This window comes from Tetrapisispora phaffii, chromosome 10, assembly GCF_000236905.1.
Source record: "Tetrapisispora phaffii CBS 4417 chromosome 10, complete genome".
Taxonomy (NCBI): Eukaryota; Fungi; Ascomycota; class Saccharomycetes; order Saccharomycetales; family Saccharomycetaceae; genus Tetrapisispora; species Tetrapisispora phaffii.
In genome coordinates this window covers 451,400-473,074 of record NC_016529.1, presented here as the reverse complement: position 1 = coordinate 473,074, position 21,675 = coordinate 451,400, and the positions used below count along the sequence as shown (strand labels likewise).

Below are 21,675 nucleotides of genomic sequence, written 5' to 3'. Positions count from 1 at the left end.
TTGGAAGCGAAAATATTAGAAGAGAAGGAAATAGATAGGAAAATTTAGATATGTCATTAGCGGAATTTGATGAAATTAAGTATGACCACTCTGCTGAGAGATTGGATAAACCTTCATTGTATCTTTTGAAGAAGGCTAGAAAAAACCGTGCTAATGGTTTGGAGCAACTGCGTGAGTCAACAAAATCAGGTACTATTTACGTTGGTAATCTATCCTTTTACACTTCAGAAGAACAAATTTATGAATTATTTTCTAAATGTGGGTTTATAAAAAGAATTATTATGGGTCTAGATAGGTTTAAATTTACTCCATGTGGGTTCTGTTTTGTTATATTTAATACTCCAGAAGAGGCTCTAAATGCTGTGAAGTATTTAGGTGACACTAAACTGGACGACAGAGTTATCACGATTGATTTAGATCCTGGTTTTGAAGATGGAAGACAGTTTGGTAGAGGCAAGAGTGGTGGCCAAGTTAGTGATGAATTGAAATTCGAATTCGATGCGTCTAGAGGTGGGTTTGCTATTCCACTGGCTAATCGTATCGGTAATAATAATGAGGTAGCTAATAACTTCGGTCAAAACAAATTTAATCAACACAACCATTCACACCACGGTAGAAACTTTAACGGCGGAAGAAGAAATAGATTTGGATCACATCAACATATCCCCTCTCAAAAACAACAACACATGCAAAGCGAAGGTGCTGATCAAGATATGTTCCCACAATCTTTCCCAGATAATAACGAAAACCAAGATGACGCTTACAGTAATCTGCAAAACAGCGATGATAACGTTAACATGGGTGTAGAAGATACATACATACCTGAATAATCAAAGTACATACCAAAACACATATGTAATAAACTAAAAATTCAATAAACACGCAGTAATTAGTATTATATTTATACATGTATATATGTATGTAGCCAAGATGACATAAGAATGAGAACAAATAGTAAACTGGCTTCAATAGATCTATACATTTGTCGATGTATCGATCTCAAAAACCTTAACAGTTCTTAAACATCTCCCATGACAGAGTCAAAAGACAACTTTTCTGAAAATTATTAGCTGCAGAACTCACTAGAACCTCATTCCAGTGTCCACTCCTTTAAAAGAGTACAAAAGAACCCGCCATATGCGTCAGTGTCAGCATCAGAGTTACGAGAGTAACCTTCTGCCATGGCCCAAGACCTCGAAACAGTGTGTCTTCATTTCTGCTCATCGATAACTTTTCGAAATTGTTTGATGTGTTACTCATTACCGATTTTTTCTTAGAAACGCCCGTGCAGAGATGCATATATATCGGTTGAGTAATATTAGTTAATACTCAGAACCTGACTGTACTTGTATTACGGATCTTGAAACATGGACGTTAAGTATTTATATATATACGTATATGTGTGTTATCGTTTATTGCATGAAGAGGTTTCAGATGATGAGATGAATATTTGAAAGACAGTTGCATTCTCTTTTGTTTGATTTCAGTGAGAAAGGATATATTCCAATAGAAAAAAGTGATAAATTAGTGAAAGAATCATGGGTGCTGTTGTTCACGTTATTGACGTTAAAAGTGGTAATTTGCAATCATTAACCAATGCAATTGAATTTTTAGGGTATGAGGTTAAATTGGTTAGTGAAGCTACAGATCCAGAGTTGTTGAAAGCAGAGAGACTTATCTTGCCAGGTGTTGGTAACTATGGTCATTTCGTAGATAATTTGTTTTCAAAAGGGTTCAAAGATCCTGTTAATCAATATATTAAATCTGGTAAACCGATTATGGGTATATGTGTTGGTTTACAAGCTTTCTTTAGTGGTTCAGAAGAGTCACCAGAAAGTACAGGCTTGGGTTTCATTGATTTAAAATTATCGAAGTTCAATGAAAATGATGATAACAATAAGCCTGTTCCGGAGATCGGTTGGAATAGTATCATTCCTAATGATTTGGATTCGCCAGATTTGGACCTGTTCTACGGGTTAGATTCATTCAAAAGATATTATTTTGTCCATTCTTATGCAATGATACTAAATGATACGGCGGAACAGAAATTAAGAGCTGGAAATTGGAAAGTTGCAAAGGCAAAATATGGTACTGAAGAATTTATTGCTGCTATTTCAAAGGATAATATATTTGCCACACAATTCCATCCAGAAAAGTCTAGCACTGCAGGTTTGGAAATCATTAACAACTTCTTAAAACAAACACATCCATCTGTAAATACATACAGTGTAGAAGAAAAGACACTTTTAGGCAATGATTACTCTAATCATGGCTTGACAAGAAGAATAATAGCGTGTTTAGATGTTAGAACCAATGATAGAGGTGATCTTGTTGTCACTAAAGGAGATCAATATGATGTCAGAGAATCCAATGGTGAAAAAGATGTTAGAAATTTGGGTAAACCGGTACAATTGGCTCAAAAATATTATGAACAAGGTGCTGATGAAGTCACATTTTTAAATATCACATCGTTTAGAGATTGTCCATTAAAGGATGCACCAATGTTAGATGTCCTGAAATTAGCAGCAAAGACATGTTTTGTTCCACTTACCGTGGGTGGTGGAATTAAGGATATTGTTGATACCGATGGAACGGTCATTCAAGCCCTAGAGGTTGCAGGATTATACTTCAGATCGGGTGCCGACAAAGTATCGATCGGTACAGATGCTGTATACGCAGCAGAAAAATATTACTCAGCGGGCTGTAAAGGTGATGGAACATCTCCTATTGAAACTATCTCAAAAGCATACGGTGCACAAGCGGTTGTCATCTCCGTCGATCCAAAGAGAGTATACGTTAATGACCCCTCAGAAACCAAAAATAAATGCATTAAGTCAAAATTCCCAAATGAAAAAGGGCAGACATGGGTTTGGTATCAATGTACTTTGAAAGGCGGAAGAGAATCTAGAGATTTAGGCGTGTGGGAATTAGTTAGAGCATGTGAGGCTTTGGGCGCTGGTGAAATTTTATTGAATTGTATTGATAAAGATGGTTCCAACTCAGGATATGATTTAGAATTGGTAAATTTGGCAAAACAAGCTGTTAATATCCCAATTATTGCATCCAGTGGCGCTGGTAATCCAAAAGACTTTAAAGATGGTTTTGAAATTGGTCATGCAGATGCTTGTTTAGGTGCAGGCATGTTTCACAGAGAAGAGTATACTGTCAATGATGTAAAGGAATATTTAATTCAACAAGGCCTGAAGGTTCGCATGAACAAAAAATAATTAAATTATTTAGACAAGTAATGTATAGATATGTAGATATTATTTTTAATCTAGCTAATGATTACATGTTATGAACGATGTTTTTTTTATTTAAGTTTTATTTTCAAGTATGGAAATGATATATATTGCAGATATCACTGCTGTCTATGTATATATTAAATAGTTACTTACTTTATTCATTTTAATAATAGTACAAAATAGAATATATAAAATGTTTTAGAAAATATCTGTATTCTTTAATATTCAATTTATTTAGAATATTTGATATATAATTACATTCTATTTTTGTTTAATCATCCATTTCATCGGCTCTCTTTTCAGAATCTTCTTCAGAGAGTTTGACACCACCAGAAATAGAGAATTGGCCACCACAACCGACCAATACGATGTTATGTTCTTGAGTGGCTGTGTTCTTAATTCTTGTTGGAACTTCGACATCCTCGCCGGCTGGACCTAAACCAACAGCGTATGTTTCACCAAAACCCCATGAGTATGCGATACCATTCTTAGCAACAGCAAGGGAATGGTGAGAGCCAGCAGCAATATTTTTAAATTTTGGAACAGATTCCAACTTAGTTGGAAGCGGAATTGAACGTGCCTTTCCATGTTCGTCCTTATACACATATTCTGGTAGTTTGTCTTTGGCAATACCAACTTCCATCATATCTAGTCTACCGAAAGAATACAAGTCACCGTCCTGAGTTAAAACTAAGGAGTGATGTTCACCTGCAGCAATAGTCTTTATAGACAATCCATCTGGAATCAAAACTTTCTTTGGCTTGTCAACCATTCCACCATCTTCGATGCTTTCAGAAACACCGCATTGACCGAATTGGTTTAAACCCCAACTAACTAATTTTCCATCTTTATTGATAGCAAAAGAATGGTTTTCACCTGATGCAATGAATTTAATGTGTCTTAGACCAAATGGTCTTGGATCCAAGGTCTTTAAACGATATCTTTCTAGGACCTTTCTACCCAGTTGGTTTTGTTGACCATTACCCCAAGCAAAAACAATACCTTCTTCATCTAAGAATAAAATATGGTCCTTACCTGGTGCTAGTTGAACAATTTTATACTTTGAAAACTTTGGAACTTTCCACGGCGTTCTTTGAATCTTGATATCTTCTTGATAAAAACCTAAGATACCTTCATTACAACGGAAGGTGCCCCAGGCGTAAACTTCACCATTGCTAAATAGAGCAGCACTTAAATTATCAGTAGCAGCTAATTGGACGATTTTATGACCTTCAGCTAACGGTGGGAAAGATTCTCTTGGAATTTTAGCAGGTGTGGATTCTGCTTCGTTCAAATCGCCATCGTCATCATCACTTGAATCAACATCATCAATATCTTTTAAAGTTTCTTTAGAATCTGAAGTATCTCTGCCTAACGCACCGACATCATTGCAACCCCAAGACCAGATGTCATTGTTTGAATCAAGGGCCAATGTGTGCATACCACCCGCAGTAAATGAGATAATTTTAGCTTCATCACGAGGTAAGAAAGGATTTAATCTTGGTCTCTTAACTTCTTTATTTTTGGCCAATTTGCCTAAACCTAATTCACACATGGAGCCACTTCCCCAACAGAAGATATCCAATGGTTGCACAGATAGAAATAATGACTTATAATCATCTTGGGTATTTAAAATATGTGATTTTGGTTTGGTGGCCTTCTTAGCGACATGTTCAGTAGCTTCGCTAGTTGAAATAACTCTTTTTGCCATTTCTTAGTTTGTAATATATTGTTGGTATCGCTGAACAAGTATCAAAAGACTTGATGTTTCTTACAAGTATCCTAAGTTTAAATAATTATTGACGATATAATCTTGGTGTTTCGAACTCACTAAATAGTGGCAATTAAAAATGATCTTAGGATGAATTGAACTCATTAGAAGCTTTTATGCTGGATCAAAAATTTTCAGATTATTACTGTATAAAGAATTAGCGTGAATTTGTACTCTCGACCATCTCTCTCTCTCTCCTTCGATAAAAATGAAATTCTGAATACCATTAAACACAAGCTTTACAAGGTATTTATTATCCTGGTTTTAACAAGATTGAAAGATTTAAACTATAAAAAGTGCAAGAATACAAGAACCATTTACGACATCGTTGATCCATTTTCCTCATAATCCTAAATCGATTAAATGATGAGCAATGAACTCTGCTAGCAATGGAGCATTAATAATAAAAAGACTAATTAAATAGAAAAAAGGTAATATGTCCGCCCACCTACTATCAAACTACGAACAGTGGGTTTCTGTCGTTGTTAGCGAAAAGGGCATAGTAATCTATTCTTGGCATCTTAAGCTTATTCATCAGTGAGTGGGATTGAAACAAAACGTTCCAGAAAGTACACGTCAGAATGTGTAAAAGAGCCATTATATGTTACTTTTTTCTACCAAAGAATAAGAAGAACAACTTAAAAACAATAAAGGTTAATACAATCAAATTGTGATAACTGAAAGAAACCTCTGTTATAATTGAAAGAATCGATGCCTTTATATACAACACAAATTTCGAGATGAGATCGAAATGAAAAATTTTTTGATGCTGTGGGTCACTTGAGCGGGGTAACCGGTTAGGGTTAAGATATTTGGTTGATGATGCTGACGGTGACAGTGACACTGATGGTGGTAATAATAGTGATAATAATAATGATTTTACTTATAGTTAGGTTATCTATAGATGTGATTACTTACTATGTATTTTTTTTTCGATTGATATTTTACTTGATTTTATTTTGGTTATTGATGTCTTAAAAATCACTGTACATGGCAGCTTTCTTTTTGGCTTTCTTATTTTTTTTATCATGCTTCTTACTATTTGTGTTACTAGCTTTATGGAATGGTGTTACAAAGTTACCCTTGATATTATTCATTTCGAAGAACTCTCTGTCTAGATCTGATGCAGCGTTGAATAATGCAGCTTGCTTACCACCGTGAGTCACTGACTTAGCTTCTTTACCTTCAGTTGCACCAGTATGGGCTGAGAATGTTAACTTACCTAAATCACGTGCAAGATCCAGTGTTTCAATACCTTTATTTAAAGCTGCTTCACGTAATTGGTCTCTCCTGGTTTCTGGTAATTTCTCGAACGTGTATAACTCTCTGTTGAACTCTTCACATTCTTCTTGTGTGAATGGTGTATCGTCTTCTATATGAGGAGGTGGGTTCACGTATAGTAACTTACCGTTGATGTAATCCTTCAAGATATAACGTGAAGCACGAGGTTGATCGGCGGAACCAAAACCTTGGGTCATATAACCACGGGCTCTTGCATAAGCTACTAACAGTTCTTGGCCAGTTGGGTGGTTGCTGCCTGTACCACCCTCTTCCACAGATTTAGTTTGAATATGGATACCATACACTGCCTCCAAATAGTACTTTGGAATTCTTTCAGCTACTAAAGTACTTGGACTCATGTAATCACGCAATTGATCGATTGGTAGAACACCGTTACATACTAATTCACCTTTATTGTAAGCAAAATTTGGGAACACTAAACCAGGACAATCACACAGCATAACTGAATCAGATAGCTTGATTGTTTGGAAATGTTTGGTCTTACCTGGAGTAGAAGAAACAGAAACTTTCTTTGCACCAACTAAAGAGTTGATAGTAGAAGATTTACCAACATTTGGATAACCGACTAAACCAATTTGAATTATGGATTCTTTGCCTGGTAAAGGAGTGATCAAAGGTTCGTTTGGAGCATTGGCCAGAAACAAATCTTCTAATTGATCGATTGTTAGGATCTTTATTTTTTCTCGTAACAGTTCATCTAATTCTTCGCCATCCATATCTTCTTCTCCTTCTTTGATTTCATTATAAAAATCATTAGCAGAATATTGTTTCAAAAATTCTTCTTCACCTAATTCGTTTTCCAAATCCAATAGTTGGTTAGCTTTCAATGCAGAGTAAAATGTGAAAGAAATGTTTTTTGAAATAAAATACTTTGCCCATGTTATTCTCTGTTTACGAGTTAATAAATCTGCTTTATTGACTAACAACAAATTTTGTTTTCTATCGTCAGTTTCTTTGACATAATGTTCTAAATCAACAGATCTGAATAACAACGGATCTCTAGCATCAACAATTTGTACAACTAAATCAGATCTCTCTACAACCCTCCACAACTGTCTCCAAACTTCAATATTTCTTTCAAAGGGTGTCAACAATAAGTCATCATTAGATTCTTGTAAAGTCGCTAATTTTCTTCTCCATTCTAAGAAAGATTCTTTCTCTAATCTATCTAATTCATATTTGGAAGTATTTTCATTCCATTTAGGTCTTCTTGGCACAATTAGTTCCTTAGCATGAGCTCTTTGTTTAGCATCCAAAGTTTCACGTTGTGCGTTAGTCAAAGTCACAGGTTGGCTACCACTATCGACACCAGCATCTAAACGGATGATTTTGACATTAGCATGTCTATCCGCAGCAAAATCCTTATCAGCTAATTCTGCAGTACTTAAAAACTCATCTAAAGCAGATTCTTGAGTAACGGATCTCAACTTAACCCAATCAGCTTCATGCTTCTCGGTAGTGTATCTCATCTCACCATCCGGTAAATATTCAATGGCATTTTCTTGTTGACGAGCATTTCTAAGGGCTCTACCTAACCCAATAGTATTCTTGTTTTTACGTTGAACAGGTTTGGGACCCTTTGGGGCTTTCCACTTCTTTTGTAGTTCTTTTGGAGGCATCGTTAGATAACTTTTTTTTTTGGCAGGAGTAAAATTGAAATAAACTACTACAGACTACCTTTTAAAAAGCTTTTCTGTCACAACTCTTTTGAATAGAACAACACAACAATGGCAAGAACCCAACTAATCTAGCTTAAACTACAGTTAACATCTTACACTACACAAGAAGTTATATCTTATTAATTACCTTACCACTACCGTTTTGTTATGTGATATGTTCGATGAGGCATCTCATCGCCGCTAACAGTGCGGAAGTATAAAAATTTTCAGTAAGAGAACAAGACAGTAAAAAAGGTACTAAAGTGATGATGTTATGTAATGATGGTGGTGTTCTATATAAGACATTGGATGTTAAGATTATATGTATGTGTCTGTATTGTTCTTAAGTGTGTATATGTGTTGGTTTGTTGATGTGCCTGTGTGTCTTTTGGTTTTCAGGGGGAGAGGTGCGGTTCAAGGGTTCCATTTCTGTAAAGACTTGTCGTAAAATGAACATGTGGCTATGAAACGGGAAGACCAGTCACCACCGTAACACATTGAATCGTGTCCATTCTTTAAATAATGTATCTCTTGGAATTGTTCATCTGCATTAGAGGTCTCCAAGTCATTTATAGTGACAATCTTGGTTCCATTATACATGCAACAGACTAATAGCGTATCCTTCTCGTATTGTAAATTAATTGGTGCTTCGCTGAATCTCCACACACCGCCTCCTAAGTTTAACTGCTGTGAGTTGAGTACCGGGATGTTTTGGCCGGGGTATATTGAGTCTGCTCCCAACATTCTGAAATCAAATGATCTGATTTGGTCATCGTATGATCCCGTAACGATCGAAGTTGGTTTCGAGGTCCGGAACGTTTGGGTGCTGCATTTAATTCCAACTACACCAGCTTCGTGTATTCTATTATTTGTCCAAATGACATCGTGACTTCTTAAATCATGACCCATTATTGTGGCATCGTCACCTCCAGTGAATACGGTGTCTGCCAAAGGTTGTAATGCACCAAACTCGCCTGTCCAACACTCTAATGAATGTTTAGTAGAGAATGGTTCAGAATCTTGCTCGACAATGGATTCGGATATACCTTGAACGTTCAGTGCCTTAGTTTCTACTTTTGAGTAATATGCTTCCACAGCGTTGGACGAAAATGTAACATCTCCTGTCTCGATATTAATTGTCACTGCTTCCCCTGAAGTTGCAGTTAATAAGACAGTGCTGGCTTTCAAGGGTGAAAAATGCAACGAAGTGATCAATGTCTCTATCTCAAAGACTTGGATGTTCTTTATCAATTTCAATTCAAGTCGAGATTCACACTCTACCTTCCACAACATGACATTACCAGTAGAATGGGCCGAGATTACCAAAGTCGCATCAAATGGTGATAATTTCAGATCCAGTACAGCACCATAGCATGGATAAGAATTGACTAATACCAACTCGTCGTCGTACACATCCACTGTGCCAGTTCTATTACCAGTAGGTTTATCTAATTCATACGTCCCCACTAGTATGTATTTATCCCTAAATATCCTCAAACAACATGGTGGAAACTTTGTTAATGTGGCAGCTACAGTTTTAGATTCTTCCATTGCCATTTCAAACTTTAAAGAACTCCTACTGTTTTTTGGTTCCTGGGAGTTTGAAAACAAGAGTTAATCCAATTAGCAAGATACTTTAAAGTGGAATACCAAAATGCATTACTAAATTGAATTATAACCATGATTGTATAGTTCAACCAAATGCAAATGGAGAACTTCTCATCTCATTTTGTCATGCATGTTTGAAATGATTTTTTCAGTGCAACGACGTTAGAAGCACTCTGCTCTTACGCGTTTAAAAGGAAGAACAAAGGTGTATAAACATAAAATGCAAGCATTCTGACACTGATTGTGACAATTATTACTTCTTGAATTTCAGACAATCGATGATCACCCACTTGGTAACATTCTATTACTGTTTTTTCAGTTAAATATTCTTGAGAAAAAACCGCATTTATTGGCATGCTTGAATAATCGCCAATGCGTCCCAGTCGAATTCTCCTCAAAAGGAGACAGGCTCCTTTAATACTTCAAATATAAACATCATACACATTATCACTAGACCATGATTAATGTCCAATATTGTATTCACTACTATCTGTGTACCCATGACCTTGTGACGTTCTTTTACCTCTTTATCGTCTGTCATCTTCAACTTCTCTTTGCAAGCTTAAATCAAAACACGAAACCGTAAAACTAAAAAGTGAAAAATGGAAACTTGACATAGAAACATTTTACAAAACAGTATATATGTATATGCACTTTATAAATAATAATTAACTTAAGATATATATTTTTTGTATTATTATTGTTACTATCTTTGTCGAAGTGATTGTTTTGTCGTTCCTCGAATAGTGTATCCAATATTAAATACATATTAGTTGATAGTATAGAGAATTGTTTGTATCTTGTTCTAGAGTGATTTTTTAGTTTTACGATTAGGATCTGATATTGATAAGAAACTAAGGAATTACTTTTAGTTATGAGTGTTGATCAGAATATTGGGATGATTTGAAACCCTTACAGGAAAATATGCCTTCCAGGGATCCTGAGGAGAATAAGAAGCGTTATCTTTTATCAAACGACAAGCATAACCATTTTGACACGGAAGCCACTGCAAAAAGATTTGAACATTTATTATCATTAAGTGGTTTGTTTAGACATTTTATTGAGACTAGAGCACAGACTGATGAAAAGTTTAAGAAAGTCTTGGATATTGTTGATATTGAGATTGCTAAAAAAGCTGCAAAATCAGTTCATCAAGATAAGAGAAGAAGAAAAACTGAGAAAGAAGAAGATGCAGAATTGTTAAAAGGTGGTGATATTGATGAAGAAGACAATGAGGCTCTGGATGATGTTGAGTTTCAATTCAGAGAATCACCAAGTTATGTTGACGGTACTTTAAGACCATATCAAATCCAAGGTATTAATTGGTTAATCTCGTTGTACAAGAGTGGTTTATCTGGTATTTTGGCAGATGAAATGGGTTTAGGTAAGACGCTACAAACAATTGCCTTCCTGGGTTATCTAAGATACATTGAAAAAAAACCAGGACCATATTTAGTTATTGCACCAAAATCTACTTTAAACAATTGGTTAAGAGAAATTAATAAATGGACACCTGAAGTCAATGCTTTTATATTACAAGGTGATAAAGAAGAAAGAGCTGGTTTGATACAAAAAAAATTAGTAGGTTGTGATTTCGATATTGTTGTCTCTTCTTATGAAATTATCATTAGGGAAAAGTCAGCTTTCAGAAAAATTGATTGGGAGTATATTGTTATAGATGAAGCTCATAGAATCAAAAATGAGGAATCCATGTTATCTCAAGTTTTGAGAGAATTTAAGTCACGTAACAGAATGTTGATTACCGGTACTCCATTACAAAATAATTTACATGAACTGTGGGCTTTATTGAATTTCTTACTTCCAGATATATTTTCTAACGCACAAGATTTTGATGACTGGTTTTCGAATGAAGGTTCGGAAGATGATCAGGATAAAGTTGTCAAACAATTACACACGGTTCTTCAACCATTTTTACTTCGTCGTATTAAGAGTGAAGTCGAAACATCTTTGTTACCTAAAAAGGAGCTAAACGTGTATGTTGGTATGTCAACTATGCAAAAAAAATGGTACAAACAAATCTTAGAAAAAGATATAGATGCTGTTAATGCTTCCAGTGGTAATAAAGAGTCCAAAACCAGATTATTGAACATCGTCATGCAGTTAAGAAAATGTTGTAACCATCCTTATTTATTTGATGGTGCCGAACCAGGTCCACCATATACTACAGATGAGCATTTAGTCTATAATTCTGCCAAGTTAAAGGTTTTGGATAAACTATTGAAAAAATTTAAAGAAGAAGGTTCTCGTGTATTGATCTTTAGTCAAATGTCTAGATTATTAGATATTATGGAGGATTATTGTTATTTTAGAAACTACAATTATTGTAGAATAGATGGTTCAACAGCTCATGAAGATAGAATCCAAGCTATTGATGACTATAACGCACCAGATTCAGATAAATTTCTTTTCTTGTTAACGACTCGTGCAGGTGGTTTGGGTATTAATTTAACTTCTGCTGACGTTGTTATTCTATTTGATTCTGATTGGAATCCGCAAGCTGATTTGCAAGCCATGGATAGAGCTCATAGAATTGGTCAAAAAAAGCAAGTTAAGGTATTTAGATTGGTTACAGATAATTCTGTAGAAGAGAAAATTATCGAAAGAGCTACACAAAAATTGAGATTAGATAAATTAGTTATTCAACAAAATAGAAGTGGTGCAAAGAAGAAGGAAAGTCAAGGTGACCAAAAAGATGCTTTGTTATCAATGATTCAACATGGTGCTGCCGATGTGTTCAAGCAAACCTCTAGTGGTAACGTCAGTGGAACTTCATCTGATAGAAACACACCAAATCCAGAAGGAAATGGTGAAGACAAAGACAGTGAATTCGACCTTGATGCTTTGATTGCATCATCTGAAGACAAGACTAAAATGCTAAATAAAAAATACGATAAATTAGGTTTGGATGACTTACAAAGATTCAATCAAGACTCTGCTTATGAATGGAATGGTACTGATTTTAAGAAGAAGGTAGTTCAAAAAGATATAATCAGTCCAACTTGGTTTAATCCAACTAAGCGTGAACGTAAAGAAAACTATAATATCGATGGTTATTACAAGGATGTCTTGCAAACCGGTAGATCATCTACCCCAGCTCAACCAAGAATGCCAAGACCTCACGCTTTCCACTCGCATCAATTATTATCTCCAAAGTTAAAGGTACTTTATGAGAAAGAGCGTATGTGGACTGCTAAAAAAACGGCTTACACACCAAATATGGATGATGTAAAATCCACTTACGGTGATATAGAAGATGAATCTGAAAGAAAGCAAAAATTAGCATTATTGAAATTAAGTGTCCAAAATGCCCAACCATTAACTGAGGAAGAAGAAGCCGAAAAGATAGAACTAGAAAAAGAAGGTTTTTCCAATTGGGGTAAACTGGAATTCAGAAAATTTATTTCTTTGTCAGGTAAGTATGGTAGAAATTCTATCCAGGCTATTGCCATGGAATTAGCACCTGGTAAGAGTGTTGAAGAAGTCCGTGAATATGCTAAAGCATTCTGGGCTAACATAGAAAGAGTTGATGATTATGAGAAAATATTAAAGACTATTGAGATGGAAGAAGATAAGATCAAGAGAATCAAGTTCCAACAAGAAGCTTTACGTCGTAAGATTTCTCAATACACCAATCCATTATTTGATTTGGTTTTAAAGCATCCACCATCGTCATCTAATAAAAGAACTTATTCTGAAGAAGAAGACAGATTTATAATGCTGATGTTATTCAAATACGGTCTTGACAGAGATGATTTATATGAAAGAGTCAGAGATGAAATCAGAGATTGTCCACTATTCGAACTAAACTTTTACTTCCAAAGTAGAACCCCAATCGAATTGACTAGAAGAGGTAATACTTTACTACAGTGCCTAGAGAAAGAATTCAATGATGGGATAATACTTACTGACGAAAACAAGAAACGAATCGCCGATGAGGATATAGAAGGTGAGAAAGTGAAGGAAGAGATTAAGAAGGAAGAAGCTGGGGCTGCTAAAGCCCAATCTGAAGTTAAAGCTGAGGCTGGAACTGAAATTGAAACTGCAGAATTAAAGAAAAGGCCATTAGAAGAACCATTGTTGCAAAACGGTGGAGAAAAAGAGGAAGAAGTGAATAAAAAGGCTAAAGTATGATGAAAACTTATATTTTCTTTATAAGTAACTAACTATGTAAGAACATGTATCATAATAATAATAATAAAATAAAATAAAAGAATAACGGCAAATTAAAGTAACATATATTGTTATTTTTATTTATTTTTAGTCGATTAATGTTACTGTATGTATTATAATAGAGTATTATTAAATTAAGTTTGTAGGAGAATGTTATTGATTAGCAGAGCGTAGTGTTAGTCCGAAGAATTATTTTAATAATTTTTGGATGTCTTCTTCGATGGAAGTTGGCTTGGTCAAAGAAGAGTATCTTTGGTAAACGTTACCTTTCTTGTCAACTAAGAATTTTTCGAAATTCCACTTAATACCTTTGAAACCTAATAGCCCAGACTTGGAATTCTTCAAATAGTCATAAACTGGGTCTGTGTTTGCTCCATTAACATCGATTTTCTTCAAGACAGGGAAAGTTACACCGTAGTTCAATGAACAGAAGGAACTAATTTCTTCATCGTTACCTGGTTCCTGATGACCGAACTGGTTACAAGGGAAGCCCAAGATGACTAAACCTTGGTCCTTGTATTTTTGATATATTTCTTCTAAACCCTTGTATTGAGGAGTGAAACCACACTTGGAAGCGACATTTACAATTAAGACAACTTTACCTTCAAGTTGTTGGAAAGGATAATCTTGGTTAGCTTTGTCTTTTGGAGTTAGTTCATAGAATGACATGTCGATATTTTTTTTAATGTTATTGATATTGGTTTTGTTATCCTTTTGATAGCAATAAATAAAACAAATGGAGATAATTAATATAATTAGATAAGATAACATTGGATTTGAAAATAATGCAACGAAAAAGGCCTGTTTAAATATATTTCAAAGTTCAAGTTTTACTTGCTGATGTCTGCAATTGCAGTTTTAATTTTAATATTATTGTATTCTATTTTATTTTATTTTTCATAAATAAATTGAAGCCTTGAAAATAATGTTACAGTAGAAATAAGAAAGAGAAGACCTAGTGATCATACAGTAAAATGGCAATGCACAAGATGATTCAAAATGTGTAAATTAGAGATTGAATAAAAGCATATAAAAAACGTTCCAGACACACAAGAAATATTACGTGAACCTCAGTAACTAGACTATTAACCACGAACCCGTTTAATCATCATCAAATTACTTCCTAACGGTATTTCGACTGTTTCTCCACACTATACCAACACAATTCATTGTCTTACCATACATTTTCGGAAAGCACAACTCTTTACATGGAATATACGAGCTTCAAACGTCAAACTTCAAGCATTAGTCTTTTAACATTGTCATCGTCATTGTACTAATTTCGAACTTCGAAAAACATTTCGTAACAAAAATATTTCGAAATTTCAATTAATAATCAGAAGACACGAAGAATGTTAAAAATTTTGATTTTTTTGGGCTTTTTGCGTTCCGCGGAACCAGAAAACACTGTTCTCGCTAATCTCCGAGTGTCTCGAAGATGGTATAATCTTAACTCCGCCCAGCTGGAGCTGTCACTATTAAACATATGAGGCCTGTGACACTGTGAATGTTATCGCAAGGTCAAGTAACGCCTATAGTGAGTATGTGAGTGGATGGCTGGGAGCTGGAATGTAGAGAACAGCAATCAGTATCTGGAAGTTTAGTTACGTGGTCATAAAGATTTGGAAAAGAGGTTATTGGAGACTGTGGAGGAACGGTCTCGATACAAGAAGTGACACAGATTGAGGTGTCGCTTCATTGTAACTACGTTGTGCACCCGCTTTCTCTTGCTTGAATCGCAACTACTTGCCTGTTTTGGACTCCCCCGACGTCGTTTTATGTCGTCCTGGAGTTAGATTGGATGGGACCATATTACGGTCTGCGCCATGCAACCCACTATATATGTATATAGGTGTACACAGGTATATGCGTGTCTATTGATATTTGACCATCTCTTATTAGTATATGGTATTAGATAGTATAAGGATATATATATTTATGGCTTTTTGAATTATTTTAATGATTCAAAAAATGCGGTACGTCTTTTATATAAATCAGCAGCCCATTCATTCACTTCATCCGTCTTGATAGCTTTCATAGCACTCCAAAATTGATCCAGTCTTTTCTCCCCGTTGTGTTTCTTTTCGTATTCGTAGCATTGAACTAACATTTCGAATTTATCAATATCTTTAACATATCTGGCCTCTAGCGTGCTGATATTTTCGTAAGCTAACCAATCTTGTAGCATTTCCTCTGCGGCAATCGGGTTGTATTTAGCGATATATTCATTACAGATATATTCGATAGTAGATAATTCTCTTCTATGTTTTTCGTCTTTATCGACAGCTGTATCATTTGGAGTAATGTCGCCGACAAGAGCTTCTGCTAAATCATGCATTAATGCAATACGGACACATTTGTCTCTGTTCACAGTTGGGTCCTTTATTAACATGCTAGTGATACCCATGCGGTACATATGGTCAGCAATGCTTTCACAGTCGTTGATGCCAAAATCAACCCAGCCAGTTCTCTTCTGTGTCTTCAACAATTGAACGATGTTCAATACACTTAACACATAGTTAGGTTGTTCTTCTTTTAAGATAGCTTTAATTTCCTCAGGAATATTATTTTCTGGTCTCCATTCAAGTTCAGTCATGGTTGGTATATCTGATTCATGTATCTTATTTTTCAGCTCGAAATTTCCAGAGTCATTCAAATATATGGAACCTGGCATGACGGAGAACCCACAGCAGATGATAATATATTATGCCCTCTTTATATATTTTTATAAATCTGTGTGTGTGTGTGTGTGTGTGTGTCTGCTCATGACAAATTTCTTCGCAGTAATTTTTTCTTTTGACGTTACAATTCCAATGCCCGTTAAAAATATGTTGATGCCTATACCCGATTGGGTTAAACGGTGAAATAAAACTCATCTCGAAACTATTTTGAATAAGCTAAAAGATGTAAAAGCAGTCAAGTAGAGAAGCAGGGACTGACATTTTCGTTTTAAACCATACATACATATACATATTTTACTGACATTATTATATTGAGATGCGTCGAATTGTTGACAGGTATCAAAGTTTCGAATTAAAGTAAATAAACTAAATATGAATAATTAAATTATTTAGGCGATTAATTCAACAACACCACCAGCAGCCTTGATCTTTTCTTCAGCTAACTTGGAGACGAATCTAGCCTTGACAATGACTGGGACGTTTGGAATTCTACCCTTACCTAAGACCTTACCGTAACCGGCAGCTAAGGTGTCAATGACTGGAGCAGCAGATTTAGAAGAGGACTTTAAGTATTCATCTCTCTTTTGTTCTGGGATCAAAGTCCACAATTTGTCTAAGTTTAAGACTGGCTTCCAGAAGTGAGCTTGTTGCTTGTGGAAGTATCTCATACCGACCTTACCGAAGTAACCTGGATGGTATTTATCCAAATTAATTCTGTGGTGATGTTGACCACCGGCCATACCTCTACCACCAGGATGCTTTCTGTGCTTACCAACTCTACCGTTACCGGCTGTAATGAAAAAATGGAGTTTTAATCGAATTCATTTAGAATAACAACGTAAAACAAAATAAAAGTTAGTAAAATAAACCCAATTTAAAAGTAATAATATAAATTAAAAAGAGAAACCAAAAAACCAATAAACGAATAATTAGCTTTCTAATAATGAATAAAAGAAAAGCAACAGTGTATTAAACAATTTCACCTTCTGGTAAATATCAATATCAACTGAATAACTTGATAATGGGTGCAAAATCTGCATACGACAACACAACATGGCACCGCCCTTCAGTAAATATATTGGTAGTTTAATAAATATACAATTAGAGATGGCATTAAAAACAGTCTCCAAAAATTTACCTACAATTATCAAAACTCATATTGGAAGAGTGTTCAATATTAAATCATTTAAAAACAATAAATATGAAGAACAAAGTATCAATGACAGTATTGATCTTTGTTTGGAACATAAAATGTAGAGCAAATTATGGTCATATAAGCTTTGATAAAACAAATAAACTATGGAAACCATGTCAACAACGTATAATTAAAAACAAATTGAATAATACACCAGCCTTTTTTTAAGTCAAAGAAAGATAATCATCGTCTTGGTTCTTTCATTCCCTCTTCCAAATGGAATTACATACCTGAGACGTGACCTCTGTGCTTTCTAGTCTTAGTAAATCTGGTTGGCATTTCTTTATATGTCTAGGAGTGGTTCTCTTAAGTTAGAATCAAAAGAAAAAAAGAATTCTAAAAAGCTCAATATAGGTTACTTCAAATATATACTGATTAGAATCTTTAAATAGACATCTTGTTATATATATAATATAATTGTAAATGAACATTAGTCTACGCTGTGCAATTTTTCATGTTTCCAATTTGGAAATTCGATGAGCTCGAAATGAAACATTTTCAAAAAAGAGTCGTTTTCTTTGTTTTTGGAACAGCTGTTTTTTCACGAAACACAAAAACTATATTTTTTTAATTTTTTTAAATTTCTTTGTGACCACATTTAGCAGTATGTGCGGGATGTATGGGTTTAACAAAGCAGTCATATGTATGCATGGAAGACCCTGATTAGATACTATGTGAGAACTGATTCATTATTTGAAGTTTATTACACGTTAAGTTGGTTTATTAAATTATTTCTGTAGCATATGTATATATCTATATATATATTTTGGTGAAAAGTACTCTATATTGTGAGTATTAAGGTGTTTAACGGACTTGAGCACCGGCAATGGAAGCGACTTTGAAAGAATCACCGTTCTTGTTAGTTAACTTTCTGATTGGAGTTTCTTTATCTTCGTCATCCTTGAAGATGACCTCTAAAGATTCGTTAGTGGTGAAATGTGGTTGTAATTGTTCCCAGATCTTTTTCTTTGGGTTCAATTGTTTCATTGGTTCTTCATCGCCGAAACCAGCGAAGAAAACTTTGTCACCAGCCTTGGAACCAGTTGGTGGTTCAACAAATTCGACTTTTTCATCGGTGGAACCACATAGGACCATAGCAGTAGACTTGATACCCCTCATATTCACTGGCTTCAAGTTGCAAACAACGACAACATAACGTTCTTGCATGGCCTCCAATTCGAAGTGCTTGACTAAACCGGAACAGACGGTTCTTGGACCTTCTTCGTCACCGACATCGATGGTTGAGACGTATAACGAATCGGCATCTGGATGCTTGATGGCCTTTTGAATGAAACCAACACGGAAATCAATTGCACCAGCAGTTGGCTTGGCCGGGGCTTGCTGTTCGGTTTGTTGCTGAGCTTGTTGGGCCTTCTTGGCAGCCTTTTTGGCCTTGGCTTCTTCTCTCAATTTCTTTAAGGTTTCTTCATCTGGCTTACCTCTTGGTTTGGATTCATCGCCACCCTTCTTTTCTTCTTTCTTCTTTGAACCGGCTTTGTCGGCCCCTTTCTTTGCACCTTCTGCACCAGCAGCAGGCTTCTTTATCTTTTCAATTATTTCACGTGGCAATTCAATGTCATGGTTTATTATGAGCTTTTCATTTCCTGGCAATTCTAATAAGTTTTGAATGTAATCTAACCATCTTAGAATATGTCTGTATTGAATATAAGTAGTCTTGATGTCTTTGTCGCTGGAGACTAGTTCCTTTAATATTGGTAAAGTGACTTCGAAAACCTTAATATCGGTGGAAGTTGGCTTGAAAGTGGATGCCAAGAAAGTAGAATCTCTTAAAGATACATTCAACTCATTTAAAGAGCTCTTGATAGAACCATTAGCAACAACAGATTCCCATTGGGCAACAGTGGCTTTTTGTTCCTTTGATAAATCATCGAATTTAGAATCAATGGATAGTGATTCGAACTTGGTAATTAAAGCAGACATTATGCGAGAGGTGTGTGTATGTGCAATCATATTAATAGCCTTTTCTTTTACGTGAAATACAATTACAAAAAAAATTAACCGTTCATGAATGAATTTTACACGGAAAAGGAAAAGAATAACTTTGTAAGAAACGTTAAATACAATTTATAAGCTATAAAAACCGCCCTTGTCATTGATCTCGTGGATAGTTAATCAATTAATATTCATTATTTTACTTCATGATGTTGTTTTAGTTTTCCAAAAAATTTTCAAAGCTTAATTAGCTAAATCGAAATACAGAATGGAAATTGTTGCCTAAGTTCACGTGATATGCACGTGATTTAAATGGTTGTAACATATAGATAATGTACTTGGTTAATCTGTAAACTACTATATTTGGTGCTTTAGTGTGAGAATTAGCATTTAACACTCTCGAATGCGACACCTTCTGTACTATATTGGCAATTTATGCATTGGAGTTGATTTTAGCTACTGAATATTGATTCATTTGAAACCTTTAGGAATTTTAACGTTTTTGTTGTACAGTGAAAAGTTCCAATTTTTGAAAGCAATTATTTACTTACTAAACATGAATCTTGCAATGATAAATTTAATTTTTACTTATTTTTTGCATTAAGTAGTATTTACACCTATATAGACATGCGCTGATACACACATGACTGCTATGTTGTTATATTATATATGTATATTTTGTGTGTCAAGATCATATTTATTGTCTTAGTATGTCTTCGATAAATTTCCTGTAGTCGATTCCACCATCACTATCGACTTCCACACCCTTTAATAACTCGTCAACTTCTTCATCTGTAAGTTTTTCACCTAGACCAGTTAACATATATTTTAAATCACCAACAGATACTTTACCGGTTGATTCTTTGTCAAAGACTTCAAAGGCCTTGATGAAATCCTCAACTTTACCAGTGGTAGTTGCGATCAACATATCTTTATTCTTTTCAACAAGAGACATGATGTTGTCAAACGTTAGATCACCACTAGCATTTTCCAAGATGTCTAAAGTTTGCTGATTGGTTGGGTTGTAGCCAATTGCTCTCAAATAGTCACCGAACGACTCGTTCGATATGAATCCTTGACCTTTTTTGTCAAAGAGAGTGAAGATGTCTTTATTGCTCTTGTCACTGGACATGGTTAATTCTAAGTTGCTTTGTTGGGTAAAGGGACTATATATATTAGACTGTATTATGTAAGTTTTCCTGGACGAACGGACACATGTATATATATATATATATATTATATGTATGTATGCGGGTGGGTGTACCTACTGTGTGCACTTTAATTTCTGGAGATCAATTAGATGTTCTAAAGTTTCATGATTTGGTGTTATTTTAGCAATCTCTGCCTAAGATTAAATTGAAGTATTTACCATATTAAACAAAACGGAATTTCCTTTTTCGTCTGAAGTATACACAAATATAATATAAAAAGCGGGTAACGCTGGGTAAATGCAATTTCGTTTGGTGTGATTGCTGAGATGTCCAGAGTTGGTGGAAGACCCGAGAAAGAGAGCATGGTTCGGTGAAAGGGACTGGGAGGCCACTTAGTCTCATGTTCGGGACGTTCGATGCTATGAGGTGCGGGCCTGAAGCCCGTAAAGCGCACACAAATATATTCATTTTCGTCATTGCTGCAAACAATTAGAACACATCTGCCACATAGGTGCATGCAGCACGGGGAGCCATGAGCGCAAATACAATAACCATCCCAAGTTCGAAGTGCTATTACACAACATCTGGCCGTGTAATATGCGTGAATGCACAAGAGAGCGCATTGAAGAATGCACACGCTGTCACACGCGAACGAGTTGCGTTATTGCGTTTTTGTGTTTGGCAAGTATACGGTGATTATGGAAGTGCTTCTGCCGAGATGCAAGAGCCAATTTCCGCGTGTACGTGTGCGTGTGCGTGTGCGTGTCCGTATGCGATCCAAGATGTATTTTTCCCGATTAGGCCCACTGGAGCGGATTCGCAATGCTGTGAAAAATCTGTTTTCGTTGCTCAAGAATGTAGCTGCTGTTATTGCACAATTTGAATGGGAGTAACTGGTCGTCCAAAATACGTTTAGATAG

At 35.3% G+C, this 21,675-nt stretch overlaps 11 protein-coding genes across 11 annotated transcripts; 3 read left to right on the top strand and 8 right to left on the bottom strand.

Moving 5' to 3' along the window:
- Nucleotides 1–50: 50 nt before the first annotated feature.
- On the top strand, nucleotides 51–830 carry CBC2 (nuclear cap-binding protein subunit CBC2; the record flags this gene model as incomplete). Its single annotated transcript, XM_003687417.1, has 1 exon — nucleotides 51–830. The coding sequence occupies one exon, from the start codon at nucleotides 51–53 to the stop codon at nucleotides 828–830; it is 780 nt and encodes a 259-aa protein (XP_003687465.1).
- A 708-nt stretch (nucleotides 831–1,538) lies between these two features.
- Nucleotides 1,539–3,227, top strand: HIS7 (imidazoleglycerol-phosphate synthase; the record flags this gene model as incomplete). The annotated part of the gene is made up of 1 exon (XM_003687416.1): nucleotides 1,539–3,227. One exon carries the CDS (start codon nucleotides 1,539–1,541, stop codon nucleotides 3,225–3,227), a length of 1,689 nt encoding a protein of 562 aa, XP_003687464.1.
- Nucleotides 3,228–3,516: 289 nt separating this feature from the next.
- Nucleotides 3,517–4,956, bottom strand: SRM1 (Ran guanyl-nucleotide exchange factor; the record flags this gene model as incomplete). Its single annotated transcript, XM_003687415.1, has 1 exon — nucleotides 3,517–4,956. The coding sequence occupies one exon, from the start codon at nucleotides 4,954–4,956 to the stop codon at nucleotides 3,517–3,519; it is 1,440 nt and encodes a 479-aa protein (XP_003687463.1).
- A 1,034-nt stretch (nucleotides 4,957–5,990) lies between these two features.
- Nucleotides 5,991–7,937, bottom strand: LSG1 (ribosome biogenesis GTPase LSG1; the record flags this gene model as incomplete). The annotated part of the gene is made up of 1 exon (XM_003687414.1): nucleotides 5,991–7,937. The coding sequence occupies one exon, from the start codon at nucleotides 7,935–7,937 to the stop codon at nucleotides 5,991–5,993; it is 1,947 nt and encodes a 648-aa protein (XP_003687462.1).
- Nucleotides 7,938–8,390: 453 nt separating this feature from the next.
- RRT2 (diphthamide synthase) lies at nucleotides 8,391–9,527 on the bottom strand (the record flags this gene model as incomplete). Its single annotated transcript, XM_003687413.1, has 1 exon — nucleotides 8,391–9,527. The coding sequence occupies one exon, from the start codon at nucleotides 9,525–9,527 to the stop codon at nucleotides 8,391–8,393; it is 1,137 nt and encodes a 378-aa protein (XP_003687461.1).
- Nucleotides 9,528–10,508: 981 nt separating this feature from the next.
- ISW1 (chromatin-remodeling ATPase ISW1) lies at nucleotides 10,509–13,736 on the top strand (the record flags this gene model as incomplete). The annotated part of the gene is made up of 1 exon (XM_003687412.1): nucleotides 10,509–13,736. One exon carries the CDS (start codon nucleotides 10,509–10,511, stop codon nucleotides 13,734–13,736), a length of 3,228 nt encoding a protein of 1,075 aa, XP_003687460.1.
- Nucleotides 13,737–13,964: 228 nt separating this feature from the next.
- On the bottom strand, nucleotides 13,965–14,444 carry TPHA0J02050 (glutathione peroxidase; the record flags this gene model as incomplete). Its single annotated transcript, XM_003687411.1, has 1 exon — nucleotides 13,965–14,444. The coding sequence occupies one exon, from the start codon at nucleotides 14,442–14,444 to the stop codon at nucleotides 13,965–13,967; it is 480 nt and encodes a 159-aa protein (XP_003687459.1).
- Nucleotides 14,445–15,726: 1,282 nt separating this feature from the next.
- On the bottom strand, nucleotides 15,727–16,449 carry YGK1 (5'-deoxynucleotidase; the record flags this gene model as incomplete). The annotated part of the gene is made up of 1 exon (XM_003687410.1): nucleotides 15,727–16,449. The coding sequence occupies one exon, from the start codon at nucleotides 16,447–16,449 to the stop codon at nucleotides 15,727–15,729; it is 723 nt and encodes a 240-aa protein (XP_003687458.1).
- A 396-nt stretch (nucleotides 16,450–16,845) lies between these two features.
- RPL28 (60S ribosomal protein uL15) lies at nucleotides 16,846–17,930 on the bottom strand (the record flags this gene model as incomplete). Its single annotated transcript, XM_003687409.1, has 2 exons — nucleotides 16,846–17,246; nucleotides 17,882–17,930. The coding sequence occupies 2 exons, from the start codon at nucleotides 17,928–17,930 to the stop codon at nucleotides 16,846–16,848; spliced, it is 450 nt and encodes a 149-aa protein (XP_003687457.1).
- A 525-nt stretch (nucleotides 17,931–18,455) lies between these two features.
- On the bottom strand, nucleotides 18,456–19,622 carry ARC1 (Arc1p; the record flags this gene model as incomplete). The annotated part of the gene is made up of 1 exon (XM_003687408.1): nucleotides 18,456–19,622. One exon carries the CDS (start codon nucleotides 19,620–19,622, stop codon nucleotides 18,456–18,458), a length of 1,167 nt encoding a protein of 388 aa, XP_003687456.1.
- Nucleotides 19,623–20,301: 679 nt separating this feature from the next.
- Nucleotides 20,302–20,736, bottom strand: MLC1 (Mlc1p; the record flags this gene model as incomplete). The annotated part of the gene is made up of 1 exon (XM_003687407.1): nucleotides 20,302–20,736. The coding sequence occupies one exon, from the start codon at nucleotides 20,734–20,736 to the stop codon at nucleotides 20,302–20,304; it is 435 nt and encodes a 144-aa protein (XP_003687455.1).
- Between the last annotated feature and the right edge of the window lie 939 nt (nucleotides 20,737–21,675).